This window comes from Protopterus annectens, chromosome 4.part0, assembly GCF_019279795.1.
Source record: "Protopterus annectens isolate FY-2018-M chromosome 4.part0, PAN1.0, whole genome shotgun sequence".
Classification (NCBI taxonomy): Eukaryota; Metazoa; Chordata; order Ceratodontiformes; family Protopteridae; genus Protopterus; species Protopterus annectens.
The window spans coordinates 1,102,813,428-1,102,827,943 of NC_056733.1; the positions used below are offsets into that span (position 1 = coordinate 1,102,813,428).

A 14,516-nucleotide genomic window follows, 5' to 3' on the forward strand; every position below is an offset into this window, starting at 1 on the left:
GCTATCTAACTACCTAAGTTCAAAAATTACTAATATATATAATGAGTACTATATAATAGAAGAATTTTAAAAGTTTACTGGCCCGAGCTTTCACTGATACCTCCGATCATATGCCGCTGCAAACTAGATCTGGGGTAATTAACAGTGCATCATGGGAGAGGGGGCTTGGCCTCGAGCTACTGGAAGACCTCGAGCTTTGCATGTGGCCGTACCGGAGCCAAGGGATCAGCTTCGAACCCATCAGTTAAGAATGACTGGCAAGATTGATTGAACAACTTCACATCAATATTTTAATACGGAAGGTTTTTCCTCAGAAGAAACATATCTGCAAAGGAACAGCAAAAGCCAACCACTTCCTCGAAAGGCTGCAGAGGACTGCTCTCTTCAATGACAGGAAAGGTCTGGAGGGCTTGGTGCCCAAACCTGTCTTTGTAGATAGCTCAGGCTAACAGTTTGGACATGTGAAAGGTGCCCAAAAGGTTTGGAAGCTGTCCGGCTGTTATATCCTTAGCAAGGTATAACCTAAGAGTACTGCTGCAGTGATCAGTATGAACACTGAGCCTTCACAGGTGAAGGCAGGGATTTACAATGTGAGGAGTAACAAAAAGATGGATTTTGAGACTCAGCCGGACATCATTTGTTTTACACAAGGGTTACCCAGCTCACCTTCCCGAAAGCAAAGAAAAAGCTGGTCTGTTTTCCTGAAAGCTTTTATCCTATCCAAACAGGATCTCAGCTACACATCCAAGGAGTGGAGTCGTTCATCCCTATTTTGTAAATTAAGGGAGATAGTAGGTAAGTGGACAGTATGGCTGAGATGCAGCACATTTACTACTTTAGGCATAAACAAGGAGCTCACACTTAAGGAGACCCTTATCCCTGTGAAAGATAGGTGGGGGGAATAGCCCTAAGGGCTTGAAGCTCAAACTCTTCTGGAAGAGGTATGAGCAACCAATAAGAACATTATCCAGGTACAGAACATTAACAGGACAGTAGGTGCCGGTTCAAAAGGAGGCACAGTAAATTTTTCCAGGACAAAATTTAGATCCCATGGGAAAGGCCCTGCAGCCTGAGAGGATTTAGATGTAGAATTCCTCTTTAAAAAGTGTGACTTTGATCCTGGACAGTAAAGGAGGGTTTAAAGGCTTACAAGCAGAAACGGAACACAAGTGTGCTTTGATGGAACACTAGGCAAGCCCATTAAGTAACTCACAAAAGTAGAGTGGAACAGGAATCCAGGCTCGAAAAGGGCCACTGTTCTTCTTGAGACACTAGGCAGAAAATTCTACTCCACTTGGAGATGTAGGATTTTCTAATGGTAGGTTTTCTTGCCTCCTGAAGCACCTGTGCCCGACATGTAACAGAATTCTATCACCCAGAGCATCAGGTTGAAAGCCTGCAGGTTGAGGTGCATTAGGGTTTCCTTTTTCTGTGGGAATAAGCTCACTTTGTGGGATTACTTGTAGTGATGGCTCCTGGCTAGATGGAGGAGAAGAAAGTGAACCAATGCTGTAAGGGCCAGGAGGGAGTCTTTAACAAGAGTTGGTTTGCGTAAATTTTGTATGGCCTCATTTTCCAAATGTGAGTCAACACTTGAAGAGCTTGAATTAGGACCTTCATTTCCTTGATACTGCTGTGTTCCCTCATCTCCTAGGTGACCACTGATCTTGAAATCTTGTGTGACCTGTTCAGACACCCCAAGCCAGATCTGAGGCATCTGTATGTATAGCCTGTGTCGTGTGGGTGAGTGGAAAGGTAGGCCCAGACTAAGAAGAACTTAGTAGATCCACTATTGCAGCTCCTTCTTCAGAAAGGCCAAGACATGGATTTGGAAAATCCAGAGGATGGCAGTCCCTGGACCAAAGGGACTTCAAGTACCACTTATCTTTTTCACGTGTAGTCTTGTGAATGGAACTATGGGTACAGTGGCTACCATATAGCACATAGATCTTAGAATTTATTTTTCTTAAGTGGATTCCAGGGGAAACAGCGAGTGGAAGTAGCTGGTCAGACATATGACTTTCTCCTGGGGGAGGAAGGCAGTCATAGGTGTACTCAGCCTGTAACCGACAACCAGATCCTGTGACAGGAGTCAGGGAGGACTTCTTGAAGTCGAGGATGAAATCTAGCCTTTCCAGGAGACACAGAAAGAGTGAGTGTGTGCGCGTGTTATGAAGATGCAGTCAAGGGCTTCTTGGGATGAGGAATGGATGTGAAGATTATTCAAGTAATGAAACACTTGTATTCCCTGTGATCTGCAAAAGGCAATGGCCAGTATGAGGCATTATATAAAGACTCTGGGGCGGTAGATAAATCAAAGGTAAAGCAGAGAACTGAAAAGTGTGATGAAAAAACAGAGAACCTGAGTAATTTCCTGCAGGAAAAGTAGACAGGGTTGTGTAGGTATACTTCAAGCCTAGGAGGACTACAAAGGCTTGGTGGAGGATAAACAGAAGTAGAGTTTGTATTGAAAGCATCTAAATATGGCACTTTCAGAAAGGTGTTGAGGCGAAACAAGTCCAGTACTGGTCTCCAAGTAACCTCCTCCTGGGAACCACGAAGTGTCTTGAATAATTAAAAAACTTTTCCTAGGTATAGGTGTGGCTGAGATTCTATTGTCCCCTGGGATGCAAGATCTGGAATAAGGGATGGGAGGATGTGAACCTAACTGGGTGGCTGTGGAGGGATTCCTCCTTAATGAGGAGTGCTCTCTCCAGAATATTTTTGTAACCTTATTATTTGATGGAAAACACTCATTTGTACGTGTTAATGAATTCCCAAACTGTGAGAGACCAAATGAGTTATTTTGACTGAAGAGGGAGGGGAAGGCAGAAAACAGTATAGCTGAGGCTAGCTCGTCTGTAAAAAAAAAAAAAAAAAAAGTATTTTCCAGGTTAGAAATCTCTGAAGGGTTTCTCCTGAAATCTTTTCCTAGGCTGTTTCCTGCCCTACCGTGTCATTTTCTGTTCTCTACATACAAAGGAAATAGGCTTGAAATGGTGACTCCTCCGATATACAAAAAATTAAGTGATAAAAATTAGTTTTAAATCTTGCATAATTTTCCCATCTCCTGCAGAGATTTGAAAAATTCAGCTGTAGTAGGGATAAATAAAAGGTTCATATGAAGGGAAGACTCCAGTAATTTGGCCTTGTTATCCTCTGGGAAGGACTGGAGGCGAAGCCAAACAAATCCGAGTATGACACAGCCAGTGGCTACTAGTCTTGTGGAAGCCTCTGTAGCATAATAGCTACATTTACTAGAATGTCTGGCTACTTGCATAGCATGACTGAGCATGTGAACCAAATGTGCCTTATGCATGGAGTCCTTCCAGTTAGCCACAGTTTTAATTAATTCCTCTTGAATACGCAAATGTATTTATTTGTCAGAGCTTGATAGTTTAAGGCCGTAAAGGCCAATGTGGCAGAGGTGTAGACCATCTTACCATAATGGTGGTGGTCTATCATTATCTAAAGAAAACACATTAGCTAATGATAAAAGCTTAGTGGGCCTACCAGTTGAGACAGAATAAACTGAGGGGTCTGTGATACAGTTTCTGTAAAGAAACTTCATATCTATTGTGGATCTTGAACAACATGTTAGGCTTTTTGGGACCTGATGGTCAGGACTTGGGATTCAGGAGAACAGGTGGATGCAAAATCATCTAGATAAAACTGGGGGAGACAGCAGTGGGCCTCGGGGTTCCTACCTCAAGCAGTCATACCTTTTTTTTGTATGTCAGTAACTTATCTGGATTGCCATTCAAACTGCTGCATCATCATAAAAAAGAAGTTATGTACTCACCATAACGTTCCATCCGAGTAGGTAACTTCATTTGTCAGCAACCTGTGGATCGGATCCGGATCCGAGCCGGCAGCTTTCCAAGCTAGAGATCCGAGCTCCAAGCTCCTCCCCCTTACCCATAATACCCTGCTACCTCCCTCCAGTTCTCAAATCGAGTTTGCCCTATTAGCATGAAATACCAAAGAAACAAACCACCTGACCATCCTAACCTGATACCAACTAGGAGTGAAACGATCATTCAGGTGACGAACTACAGGTTAGGGGGACGGAGGGGGGGGGTCGGTTACTGACAAATGAAGTTACCTACTCAGATGGAACGTTATGGTGAATACATAACTTCTTTATGTGAAGTAGTTAACTTCATTTGATCAGCAACCTGTGGGACAGAGTCCCCAGCTACCAAAAACTTGGGAGGTCCTCATGGAAGGATATTCCGGAGCACTGCAGAGCCAAATGATGCCCTCCCCCTGGATATCAAATCCAACTTATAATGTGTAATAAAAGTATGAGAAGAAGCCCAAGTGGCCGCAGAACAAATGTCATCCAAGGGCACCCTTGACCAAAAGGCAGCAGAGGTAGCCACAGAGCGGGTAGAATGTGCACTAACGCCCACGGGCTCAGGTCGACCAGAGATTTTGTATGTCAGCAAAATTCAGTGAGAAATCCACCTAGCTAGAGTTACCTTTGTCACTGATTTACCCAAAGATGGCTTAGCAAAGGAAACAAAGAGCTGCTCCAATTTTCGAGAGGCAGCCGTTCTATGCAAATAAAAGCGCAAGTGTCTATGCACATCTAATGAATGGAGTCTGTACTCCCCTTTGTTCTGGTAGTTAGGGAAGACAGGCAGATGAGGCTAGGCTTACAAATGCCCCAGGGCAGACAGCCTAGTACTAAACTATGAAACTATTAATGGATTGGTTGATGTTAGCCTCGGAAGCCACTTTAGGTAAAAAAAAGAGGGATTAGTCCTGAGGGAAACTGTCTTTATGGAATACAAGATACGGAGGTTTAGAACAAAGGGCCTGAAGCTCCGATACCCTTCTAGCTGAGGTAAAAGCAATCAAGAAGGCAATTTTCCAAGACAAACACTTTAAGTCAACCGAAGCTGCAGGCTCAAAGGGGGACCAGTAAGAGCCTGGAGGACTAAGGTTAGATCCCATGGAGGAACCGCATTCTTTACAGGAGATCTTAAAAGAAAGGTACCCTTCAAGAAGGTCTTGCAGATCTTAGAGGAAGCTAAGGGACCAAGATTGTCTCCGATGTGGAAGTGGGAAATAGTCGCCATCTGAACCTCCACAGTTGAAGAACTGGCCCACTGATGAAAAATGTGGGATAAAAACTCAAGAACCGCTGGAATGGGAGCCGTACAGGTATCTAAATTCCTATGCCCTGCCCAGATAGAAAAACGATTCCATTTACTAGTGTAGACTTTCCTGGTAGAAGGCTTATGTGCGGCCACCAGGATGGATTTAACTGCGGATGAGATACCGGGAGTCCTAGCCACTAACGGAACTGGATCAACCAAGCCGAAAGCTTGAGGTAGTCCAGGTTTGGGATTTTCAATCCTGAAGGATGAGAGATCAGATCCGGAATGGGATCTAAGATCCAAGGAGGAGCTACTAGATGAGATCGCAAGAATGGGAAGCACGTTTGACGAGGCCAGAATGGGGCTATGAGGATAACTCTGCTCCCCAACCGACGAGCTTTCTGCAAGAATTTTGTCATTAACGGGAGAGGAGGATAGGCATATAGAAGACCGGATGGCCAAGCATGAACCAAAGCATCTCTGGGGCTCTTCCCCCAGTGGGGGGATTAGAGCAAAAATCTCGCTGCACTTTGTGTTCGAAGGTGACGCAAACAGATCGCAAGGTTGACCCCATTTGAGGAAGAATTGTTTTGCTACTTAGGGGTTCAAAGACCACTCGTAAGGTGAGAGGATAGTTCGACTCAGTTTGTCCGCTAAAATGTTGGACCGACCCGGGATGTGCGCTGCTAGCAGAAAGCGGTTGTTAGAGATCGCCCACTCCCAAACTCTCATGGCCTCTCGGCAGAGAGGGTAAGACCTGGTTCCCCCCTGTTTGTTGATGTACCAGACCACTGACATGTTGTCGGTTTGAATTGCAATAGTCCCTAGAGGAAGAAGGGCGTGGAGAGCCTGCAACGCTAGAAGCACTGCCCTCATCTCCAGTACATTGATATGCAGAACGGTCTCTGTTGGAGTCCACGTGCCTTGGACGGTTCTGCCCATGCAATGCCCCCCCCACCCTAGGCGAGAAGAGTTCGTGGTCACTGTGGCTTGGGGTAGAGGCATCAAAAAAGGGCGCCCTTCCCAAAGCTCTTGGAAATGGAGCCACCAAAGCAGAGATTCCCTGCAAACCCTGCTGAGGGGAATAGGGGAGTACAATGGATGTCGAAGGATGGACCACTGGACCTGTAAGGTCCACTGAAAGACCCCTCATATTCAAGCGGGCCAGGGGTGAAAGGTTGATAGCCGCTGCCATCGACCCTAGAGCCCTCAGGACTAATTCCGCCGGTGGGACTGAAGACTGTAGAAGAGCCAAGACGTGGAGAGTTAGGTTGCGGAGTCTGTCCGATGTCAAAAAAGCCTTGGACTGAAGCGTGTTTATCCTGGCCCCTATGAAATCTAAGACCTGAGCAGGCTGAAGGGACAATTTTTTGTAGTTTACAGTGATCCCCAATTGGTGGGCCAAATGCAGGAAATAATCCTTGGCCGAGCATAGTAAATGCCTGGTGGGAGCGGCAAAAAGCCAGTCGTCCAGGTAAGGAAAGACCTGTATTCCCTGAAGCTTCAGGTGGGGTGCTACAACTGCCATGACCTTGGTGAACACCCTGGTGGCTGTGGTGAGACCAAAGGGGAGGACCCTGAACTGATAATGGCTGGCGGAGAAACCTTCTGGATTGCCTGTCCATTAGAATGTGGTAGTACGTATCCTTGAGGTCTATGAAGCACATCCAGTCGTTCTCCTGCAGAAGGGGGAGAATAGATTAAATGGCGACCATCCGGAATTTTTCTTTGGCAACGGACAGGTTCAGTGTAGAGAGGTCGAGAATTGGCCTTAGGTCCCCCATCTTTTTTGGCACAAAAAAGAACCTGGAGTAAGTGCCCGATCCAAACTGGCCTGGGGGGACATGCTGGATGGCTCTTTTTCTTAGCAGCTCTTCTATCTCTAAGGCTGCCGCCTCCCTCTGATTGGGTGGGACATTGGGAAGGTGCCCCAACTGAAGGGGAGAACTCAAGAAGGGAATAGAGTATCCTCTGGATATTATACAAAGCACCCAGCGATCCGTCGTGATGGACTCCCAATGTGCTAGGTGCTCCAAGAAACACCCCCGACTGCCTCCAGAGAGGAGCAGTCGGGCAACCCCTCAGGGTTGCTACGCAGGTCGATCGGAAAAGGGTTCCCTCGACCCGAACTTCCTCGGCCCCTGCCCCTACCTCTGGGCCGGCGTCCACCCTGTCCTCCCCTGCCTCTGAAGGACAAGGGGTCTGGAGCAGAACAGGATTGTTGAGATTTCCATTACCACATCATCTTTTGTCCTCTCTGGTTCCTGGAAAAGGACCTTTGAGGAGCCGAGAAGCGGATTCCGATGGCAGACAATGACTTCCCGTCTTTCTCGCTCTGGAGTAGCATATCGCGGACAGTCTTGCCAAACAGTGTAGAACTGTCAAAGGGAGCGTTCGCGAAGGACGCCTTGAAGGGTTCCGCAAAATCGCAAAGATGGAGCCACTCATGACGCCGTAAGGCAATGCCTGCTCCGCTGGCTCTAGCTGCTCCCTCTGTGGCATGGGAGAGAAGCCACACAGAAGTGTTTGATATCGACTTTAGAGTGGTCATTCGTGCCGAGAAGCTTCATTTGTCCTCAGCCGACATGGACTCTGGGGGTGACCCAGTGTACTCTGATTAGGTCCCGCTGAAGCCGAATTACGTGTGCCAAGTAGTTCAGCGCCCTTACAGAGAAGGTGGCTGAAGCGAACATCCGCATTCCAATGTGGTCCATCATTCCAGACTCCTTGTCTGGAGGATGTACTGAGGAACTTTCCTGCGCCAGTTCCTTCTTGGTGGCAGCCGCCACCACCATGGCATCTACTGGGGCACCTTTGCTCCACGTTGTCCTGTCTGTCGTGGGGCTAAGGATTTTATCTGGTCTCCTGGGTATCGGCTCTACAGTGTCCAGCTCCTTCCACACCCTGGTAATTATAAGGTCTACCAGGGGGTCGGCCGGAGGGGACACCCAAGAGGTAGACGGGCCTGCGTCAAACACCTCCAGAAACACAGAATCATCCGAGGAAGGCTTTTGGGCTGACCACCCCCCCCTCTAATGCGCAGCATCTTCATGATGTCTCCAAAGGAGACGTCCTCGCGGGGTGACCTGGGGGAACCTTCCCCTTCCTCCAAGTCAGTGTCTTCCGTGAGGGACTCGGGGTAGTCCAAGTGCCTCCTTTTACACTTTCGTTGTGAGGGACCTCCTCAGGGGGGCTGTCCGAGGAGGGCTCACCAACCAGGTCCTGTTCCTCTAGGGGAACCATCTGGGATGTAGACGCAGGCTGCCCCTGGGGTCGGATGATGGAGGACAGGCCCGTCTGCGAGGGAATGGTGGGTGGATCCGTAACATGAGCCTGGGGCCTCTAATCCCTCGAAAGGACCCTCTCCACAACGTCGAAGGCCGAGGATAAACTGCTCTCTCTGGTATCCGAGAGCAGCCCCCTCGGATCCGACGTGTGGATCGGTGCCGGAGCCGACACGATCACACCCAAAACAGAAGTGCGCTTCGACCGCATTGGAGCTGAAGACACACTAACCCCTCCAGATCCGAGGCTCGGATCACGGCCCCGAGAGCTCAGATCCGAAAAAGGACCCGACAAACTTGAGGGTACAGCCGGTGTCGAAGTAGCGATTACTATTGGCGCCGACACCCCGGCTCCGATGCTACCCGGATCCAACGGCTCCGAAACCCAACAGTGGATCAGAGAAGGAGCAATGGGGGCAAAGAAGGGGGCCGAGCTCCCACCCGGGGGGGGGGGGAGGAAAGAGCACTCCCATCTTCATTTGGGCCCGGAGAAAGCAATGCATCATCTGGTTCATGTCCGCGTCTGAAAGGCTCCTAGTGGATCTAGAAGAAGCCGCCTCGATGACCTCGAAGGTGATCGGGTCTCCTCCTCCGGACAGAAACGTGGAGAACGAAGCCAAGAGGGGGAAGACCCGGAGACCTTTAGGGGAGAACCAAGCTGCTTAGCCGGCGGGGCCCAGGGGGCAGAATCGGCCCGCCGCTTGTGGCTCCTATGCCTCTCCGTCACGCTCCTTGTGCCTTTTCTCTTTCTTCCTGGAGTCCCTGTCTCCATGGGCCCCAGTGGGAGTTTGAGTCCCGGCCAGGGGAGCAGGAACATTCCGTGGAACAGCCGCGGCTGGTGCCACTGAGGGAGAGGAGGACGAGGCAAAATCCGCAGGCAAAAGGCCCGCAAGGATTAGCTTGGTCCTCCTGTCCCTCAAAGCTCGTGGGTTAAAGGCCGCACAAATTTGGCAACCTGATGACAGATGGACCATCCCCAGGCAAATAACGCACTGAGTGCGGCCATCGGCTGGGGACAGCTTATGGCCACATTCAGAGCATTTAGAAAATACGGCCTTAGGGCCTTCAGTCATATTAACACACACACAGATAAGGGGAACTACAACTAACAGACTACTATAAAAAATTTTTACTAAGTATACTAAGGGTCAGAAGGAAACACACACACACACACACACACACACACACACACACACACACACACACACACACAGACACACAGACACACAGACACACAGACACACAGACACACAGACACACAGACACACAGACACACACAATTTTTGAAGAAAAAAAGTAGAGAATAAAACCCTCTAATTTACTCACAAACCGCCAGAAGCTCGTCACTCGTGCTTCAAGAAGCCGCGGCAAACGAGATCTGAGGACTGGAGGGAAGTAGCAGGGTATTGTGGGTAAGGGGGAGGAGCTTGGAGCTTGGATCTCTAGCTTGGAAAGCTGCTGGCTTGGATCTGGATCGGATCCGATACCCACAGGTTGCTGATCAAATGAAGTTAACTACTTCAGATAAACATTTTTCCCAAAATATTTTTTTTTTTTTTTATCTACAGAGGAATTATGAGACAGGGTGTCTTCATCATCTGAAGCAAGCTGTGCAGGAGAATGACTAAGTAGGCTAAGGAAAACTCACCCAAATTAGATCCTCTTCCTCCTCAGATGAAGACTCATGTCTTTTCAGGGAGAAGGGGCCTGTAAAAAAGTGGCAAGGAAGGAATAGGCTTTAAGGACAAAATGGAATTGTATAGGCCTTGAAAGAATTCCACCCATTCCTTTCCCTGAGACATTCGTGATGGAAAAACATGTTTAGTTTTCTGTTTCCTTTTCCTACGGTGTAACATCTACTCTAAAGAGCATGGTGGATTAGAACCCTGACTTAATTCCTTAACCAAGATCTGAGGTATGCTCTGTGCACTCTGTGGTCCCTTGGAAATAATTATCCTAGGTTCCCCCTTCTCAATTGTCACTGTAGACTCAGTCTCTTTTGGAGGTGTGGGTAACAGATATAAAATTGGTCTCCTGTAACGTGGTGGAAGCAGGAGTCTATGAAGGGCTCAAAACATTCCATGAGTTCCTGCTGTATGTCAACAGGAACATCAGGCTCAGACTGGGCAGCTGAAGTTTCATGCCTAGATCTCTTGAACTTATCTTTGGGTATGAACAGGATTGTCAGAAGCTAAGGGTTCCACCATCATGTTTGCACAAGTCACTTTAGTTTGTGTGTATCTAAGTATACGTTTAAAGAAAAAGTCTTGTTCATATGACTTAAGGAATTAACTGACAGATTTTACAATTTTTTTCAGTTGTGTTCAGCCCATAGACAAAAAAACACTGAGTGAAGATCTTTATAAGGGAGCTGCCTACCACAATCACTTCCCCCCCTCTTACCTGACATTAACAAATATTTTGTAATATGAGCAAGAAAAAAGGTTCCCGATGGGGTACTTAGCTGAGTAAGTCTAGGGAATGGTATTAGCACGGATAACTTGGTGTTCAGACCTACGGCAGAAAAAATTCCTGTGTTGGGACTAGCGGCAAAATAGTCTTTTTATAGGCTCATAGGTGTGTACTAGGCTAATGGCCCTGGGGCCTTTACAAGCCTAGCCAATAGAAGTGCCCTGGCACTGTGCCACCCATTGTTAGTTCCCAGTGCTTCTATCAAGTAGAGCCACTGGAGTGATCCCTGGGGTGAACATTCTATTTCCCATCCACTCATCAAGATTTCTCTTGAAGAAGGCTAGTGAGGTGCTCTGGCTAACATGTATGGGAAGTCTATTCCAGAGCATGGGCAGTCTCTGGGTTAAGAACCTGTCCCTCCAGCATGTTCTGTTGATTGTGGTAATGAGGATGAGGTCTCTGGAGTATCTGGTGCATAGGGATTGGGATTTCTTTAGATGTAGCATTTCTAACAGAGCTGGGTCAGACATGGCTTTGTAAGTCAAGCAGAGATCGCCTCTTGGCAGATGGAGTTTTTTGAATCTGTCCGTGTAGGACATGTGTTTAAGGCCTAGGAATCTCTTTGTGAGGTACTTTTGTGGCCTTATCTTATACTCATATGCCCCCCGGGCTGAGGTCATACACTGGATGTATGGAGCACTCCAGAAGGTTTGGCTTTGGAATACTGCAACAGTAATCCAAGGAAGGGCATCTTAAGATCACCTTCTTGAAATACGCAAGGCTTTTTTCAAATCTCTAAATCTCTATAAAAGACAAGAACACTGAAAATGTACATGTAAATTTGTTTTTACAGTGCTTCTATGACTGTCACTCTTTCATATTTTTCTGCAGCTCTACAAAACTTTATACTGGGCCTTTCAAACTCTTACTACATAAAATGTAGTGTACATCCACTACTTTTTTCTAGACCTTTCAACTGCCACTGTCTCAAGTCCTTTCTGAAAGGTCGTCTGTGCAATGAATTCCAGCTAAAGTTTCAGTTCTAGCCTACACAGTAGGAATACATTTTCTGATCGGTTTATAAAACTTTTCCTCTGCACTATTTCTTTAATTCTGAAGACATAACTGTTGCCTGAGACCTCTCCTGTTTAGCAGCAGATCGATCCCTGTTATGAAGAGTGTACTCATCTTTCTCTAGCTCCCCAAAGTGAAATATAACTCAACATTTTTTTTTTGCAAGAAACTTGCCAAACCTTAAATTAGGTTAGAGAGTATTTTTTTTCATTCAATTGCTTAACTTAATATCAAGATAAAAGTCCTTCTTACCTTGCTCCAGTTGGGCCGTCTCAGCTGAACATCAAGCTTGTAATTCTTTTTTGCTTCCAATCCATAAGGAAGAGCAGGAGTTACAGGTATTCCCCCAAAGAAAGGAGGAGGCAGCATCCCTGGCATAGGAGGAGGTGGAGGAAGGCCCATTCCGGGTAGAGGAGGAGGTGGAGGAGGGCCCATTCCGGGTAGAGGAGGAGGTGGTGGCGGCATTCCAGCTGCACCAGGAAGAGGTGGAGGAGGTGGAATTCCAGCTGCACCAGGAAGAGGTGGAGGAGGTGGAATTCCAGAAGCACCAGGAAGAGGTGGAGGAGGTGGAATTCCAAAAGCACCTGGTAAAGGTGGAGGAGGTGGAATTCCAGAAGCACCAGGTAAAGGTGGAGGAGGTGGAATATAGGATGACCCAGGAAGAGGAGGAGGAGGAGGTGGTGGTGGTGGTGGGGGCATTGTAGATTCAGGCAGCGGAGGAGGTGGCGGTGGATGTCCCGCTATGGTTCCTGGCAGAGGAGGAGGAGGTGGTGGTGATGGACCATGATCTTCTCTTTTTACTGGGGCAACACTTGCAGCAAGTGCAGCTGCAGACAGATTGGTGATCTTTTCTTTTGCAGTTTCTAATTCAGCAGACAAGTTTTTAATCTAAGAAAAACAAAGGAAATTATGATGTAAATAAGAACCTACCATTCAAAAATGCAGAAGCAGTCATCTACATGCATATACTGTGACACATTCAAAAATATTTTTAAAAATACAAGTCAAATACAATAATGGTAGTTAAGAAGGTAGACTAGAAGTATGAGAACATTCCATAACAGATCTTCAAACAATAGGATCATTGCTGCAGGTAATAAGATTTACAGCAAACAAGTGCTACAGCAGGATGACTTACTTCTTGACTATCTTTTAATCACTAGAATATTCTAAGGGTTTGCCCCTAAAGACCCACACTGTGGCTATTAGTAGGAGCATGGGCGTAAAAAGAGTACAGAGATAAACATAATGAAGGCAGAAAATGCAACCTAATAATACAAGGAAATAAAGGTAAAATCTAGATGTTCTATGGTAAATTTTACAGCTTTTTTCCCAATCCTTTGATGGCCTGAACAAAGTAATGAGATAAGAAACAAATTCAAATTTCCCCACAGAAGGAGTAAACTATGTCTAAGGTTTAATGCTCAAAACTGACAAAACACTGTCTGGCCATAAACTAAGATAAATGCTTGAGAGAATATGAATACTCTATAACAAGCACACAAGACCTTATCGCAATAAAATATGTGCAGACGAAATAAAATGCACTTGGGACTGCATTCTGAAATACTGCTACATTTTTAAGGTGTACCACTTATAAATGAGGGTGTAAAATGCTTGTTCTGTGAGAGAAGGGCAGGAGGATAATGTTAAAATTTATAAGTACCTCCTCGTGGGCTGAGAATGAGTTGTCCTGGAATATTTTGAAGTTAAGTAAAAAAGGCACACTACGCATCAAAAATATGGCAGGAAACTAAAAAAAAAAGTCCACAATTCTTATAAAGTAAAGTAACTATTTTTTTTTTCTTATTTGTTACTCAACTGGGTGGGTAGTTTGATCCAAATCTGTACACAGGGCTTAATAAAAGCAAGCTGCAGTGATGCACTGATGTGTAGTTTCTATTTTTGTTTTGCTTTTACACAGGAGGAACTACCAATGTACACAGTGTAACACAAATTTTTTCACATCTACATAATACAAGTTTAAGGTAGGAATAAACAGAAATTATCACAGTACCTCACCAAAGTTAAGGCTCTGAAATGTTATTGAACTTTACCCTACAATCCTAAATTTGGTTCTCGTCTCCATCTGCAAACTAGTGACTCAAAGCACAATCACTTAAGCAAACAGCACTTTTGGGCTACCCCTGAACAATGGTACTTGTACCTAGAGGCACTGTCTGGTAACAAGTGAATAAAACAAAAATGTGTCGTTGACTACAGCATAACTACAAATAATATACATGGGGAGTGGCACGGTCTGGTAACAAGACAGTAAAACAAAAATATGCCATCGACTAGGACCACAACTACATCTAATAAAAAGAGGAATGAAATCAAAATATGAAAGACTGCACAATAAGGACTTCAGGGAGGGCTCCTAACCTAAGCAATTTAACACATTCCAATCCTACCAAATCCCTTTCTCCCATCGAAAATCATGACAAAAATAGCCAACTTAATATGCCAGTTCATGGCAAGAACTTAGGGCAGTGGCCTCTAAATGGTATAACTACTGCTTGCTTTTTGTACAATTCATGGCATTCTCCAAAGTTCTGTGATGCAACTGTAAGCCACTTATATCCCCTTAATGGGTATTCAATCTTAACGCCAAATGTCAACTGGGACTCGGGCTGTT

General features: G+C 46.1%; 1 protein-coding gene across 1 annotated transcript in view; it reads right to left on the reverse strand.

Annotated features, from left to right (window-relative positions):
• Positions 1-14,516, reverse strand: part of DIAPH1 (diaphanous related formin 1) — a 2,838,381-nt gene that overhangs the window by 1,265,627 nt on the left and 1,558,238 nt on the right. The window contains exon 15 of the mRNA XM_044069079.1: positions 12,131-12,766. Within this exon, the coding sequence (XP_043925014.1) occupies positions 12,131-12,766 (636 nt within the window). The remainder of the gene's footprint in view (positions 1-12,130; positions 12,767-14,516) is intronic.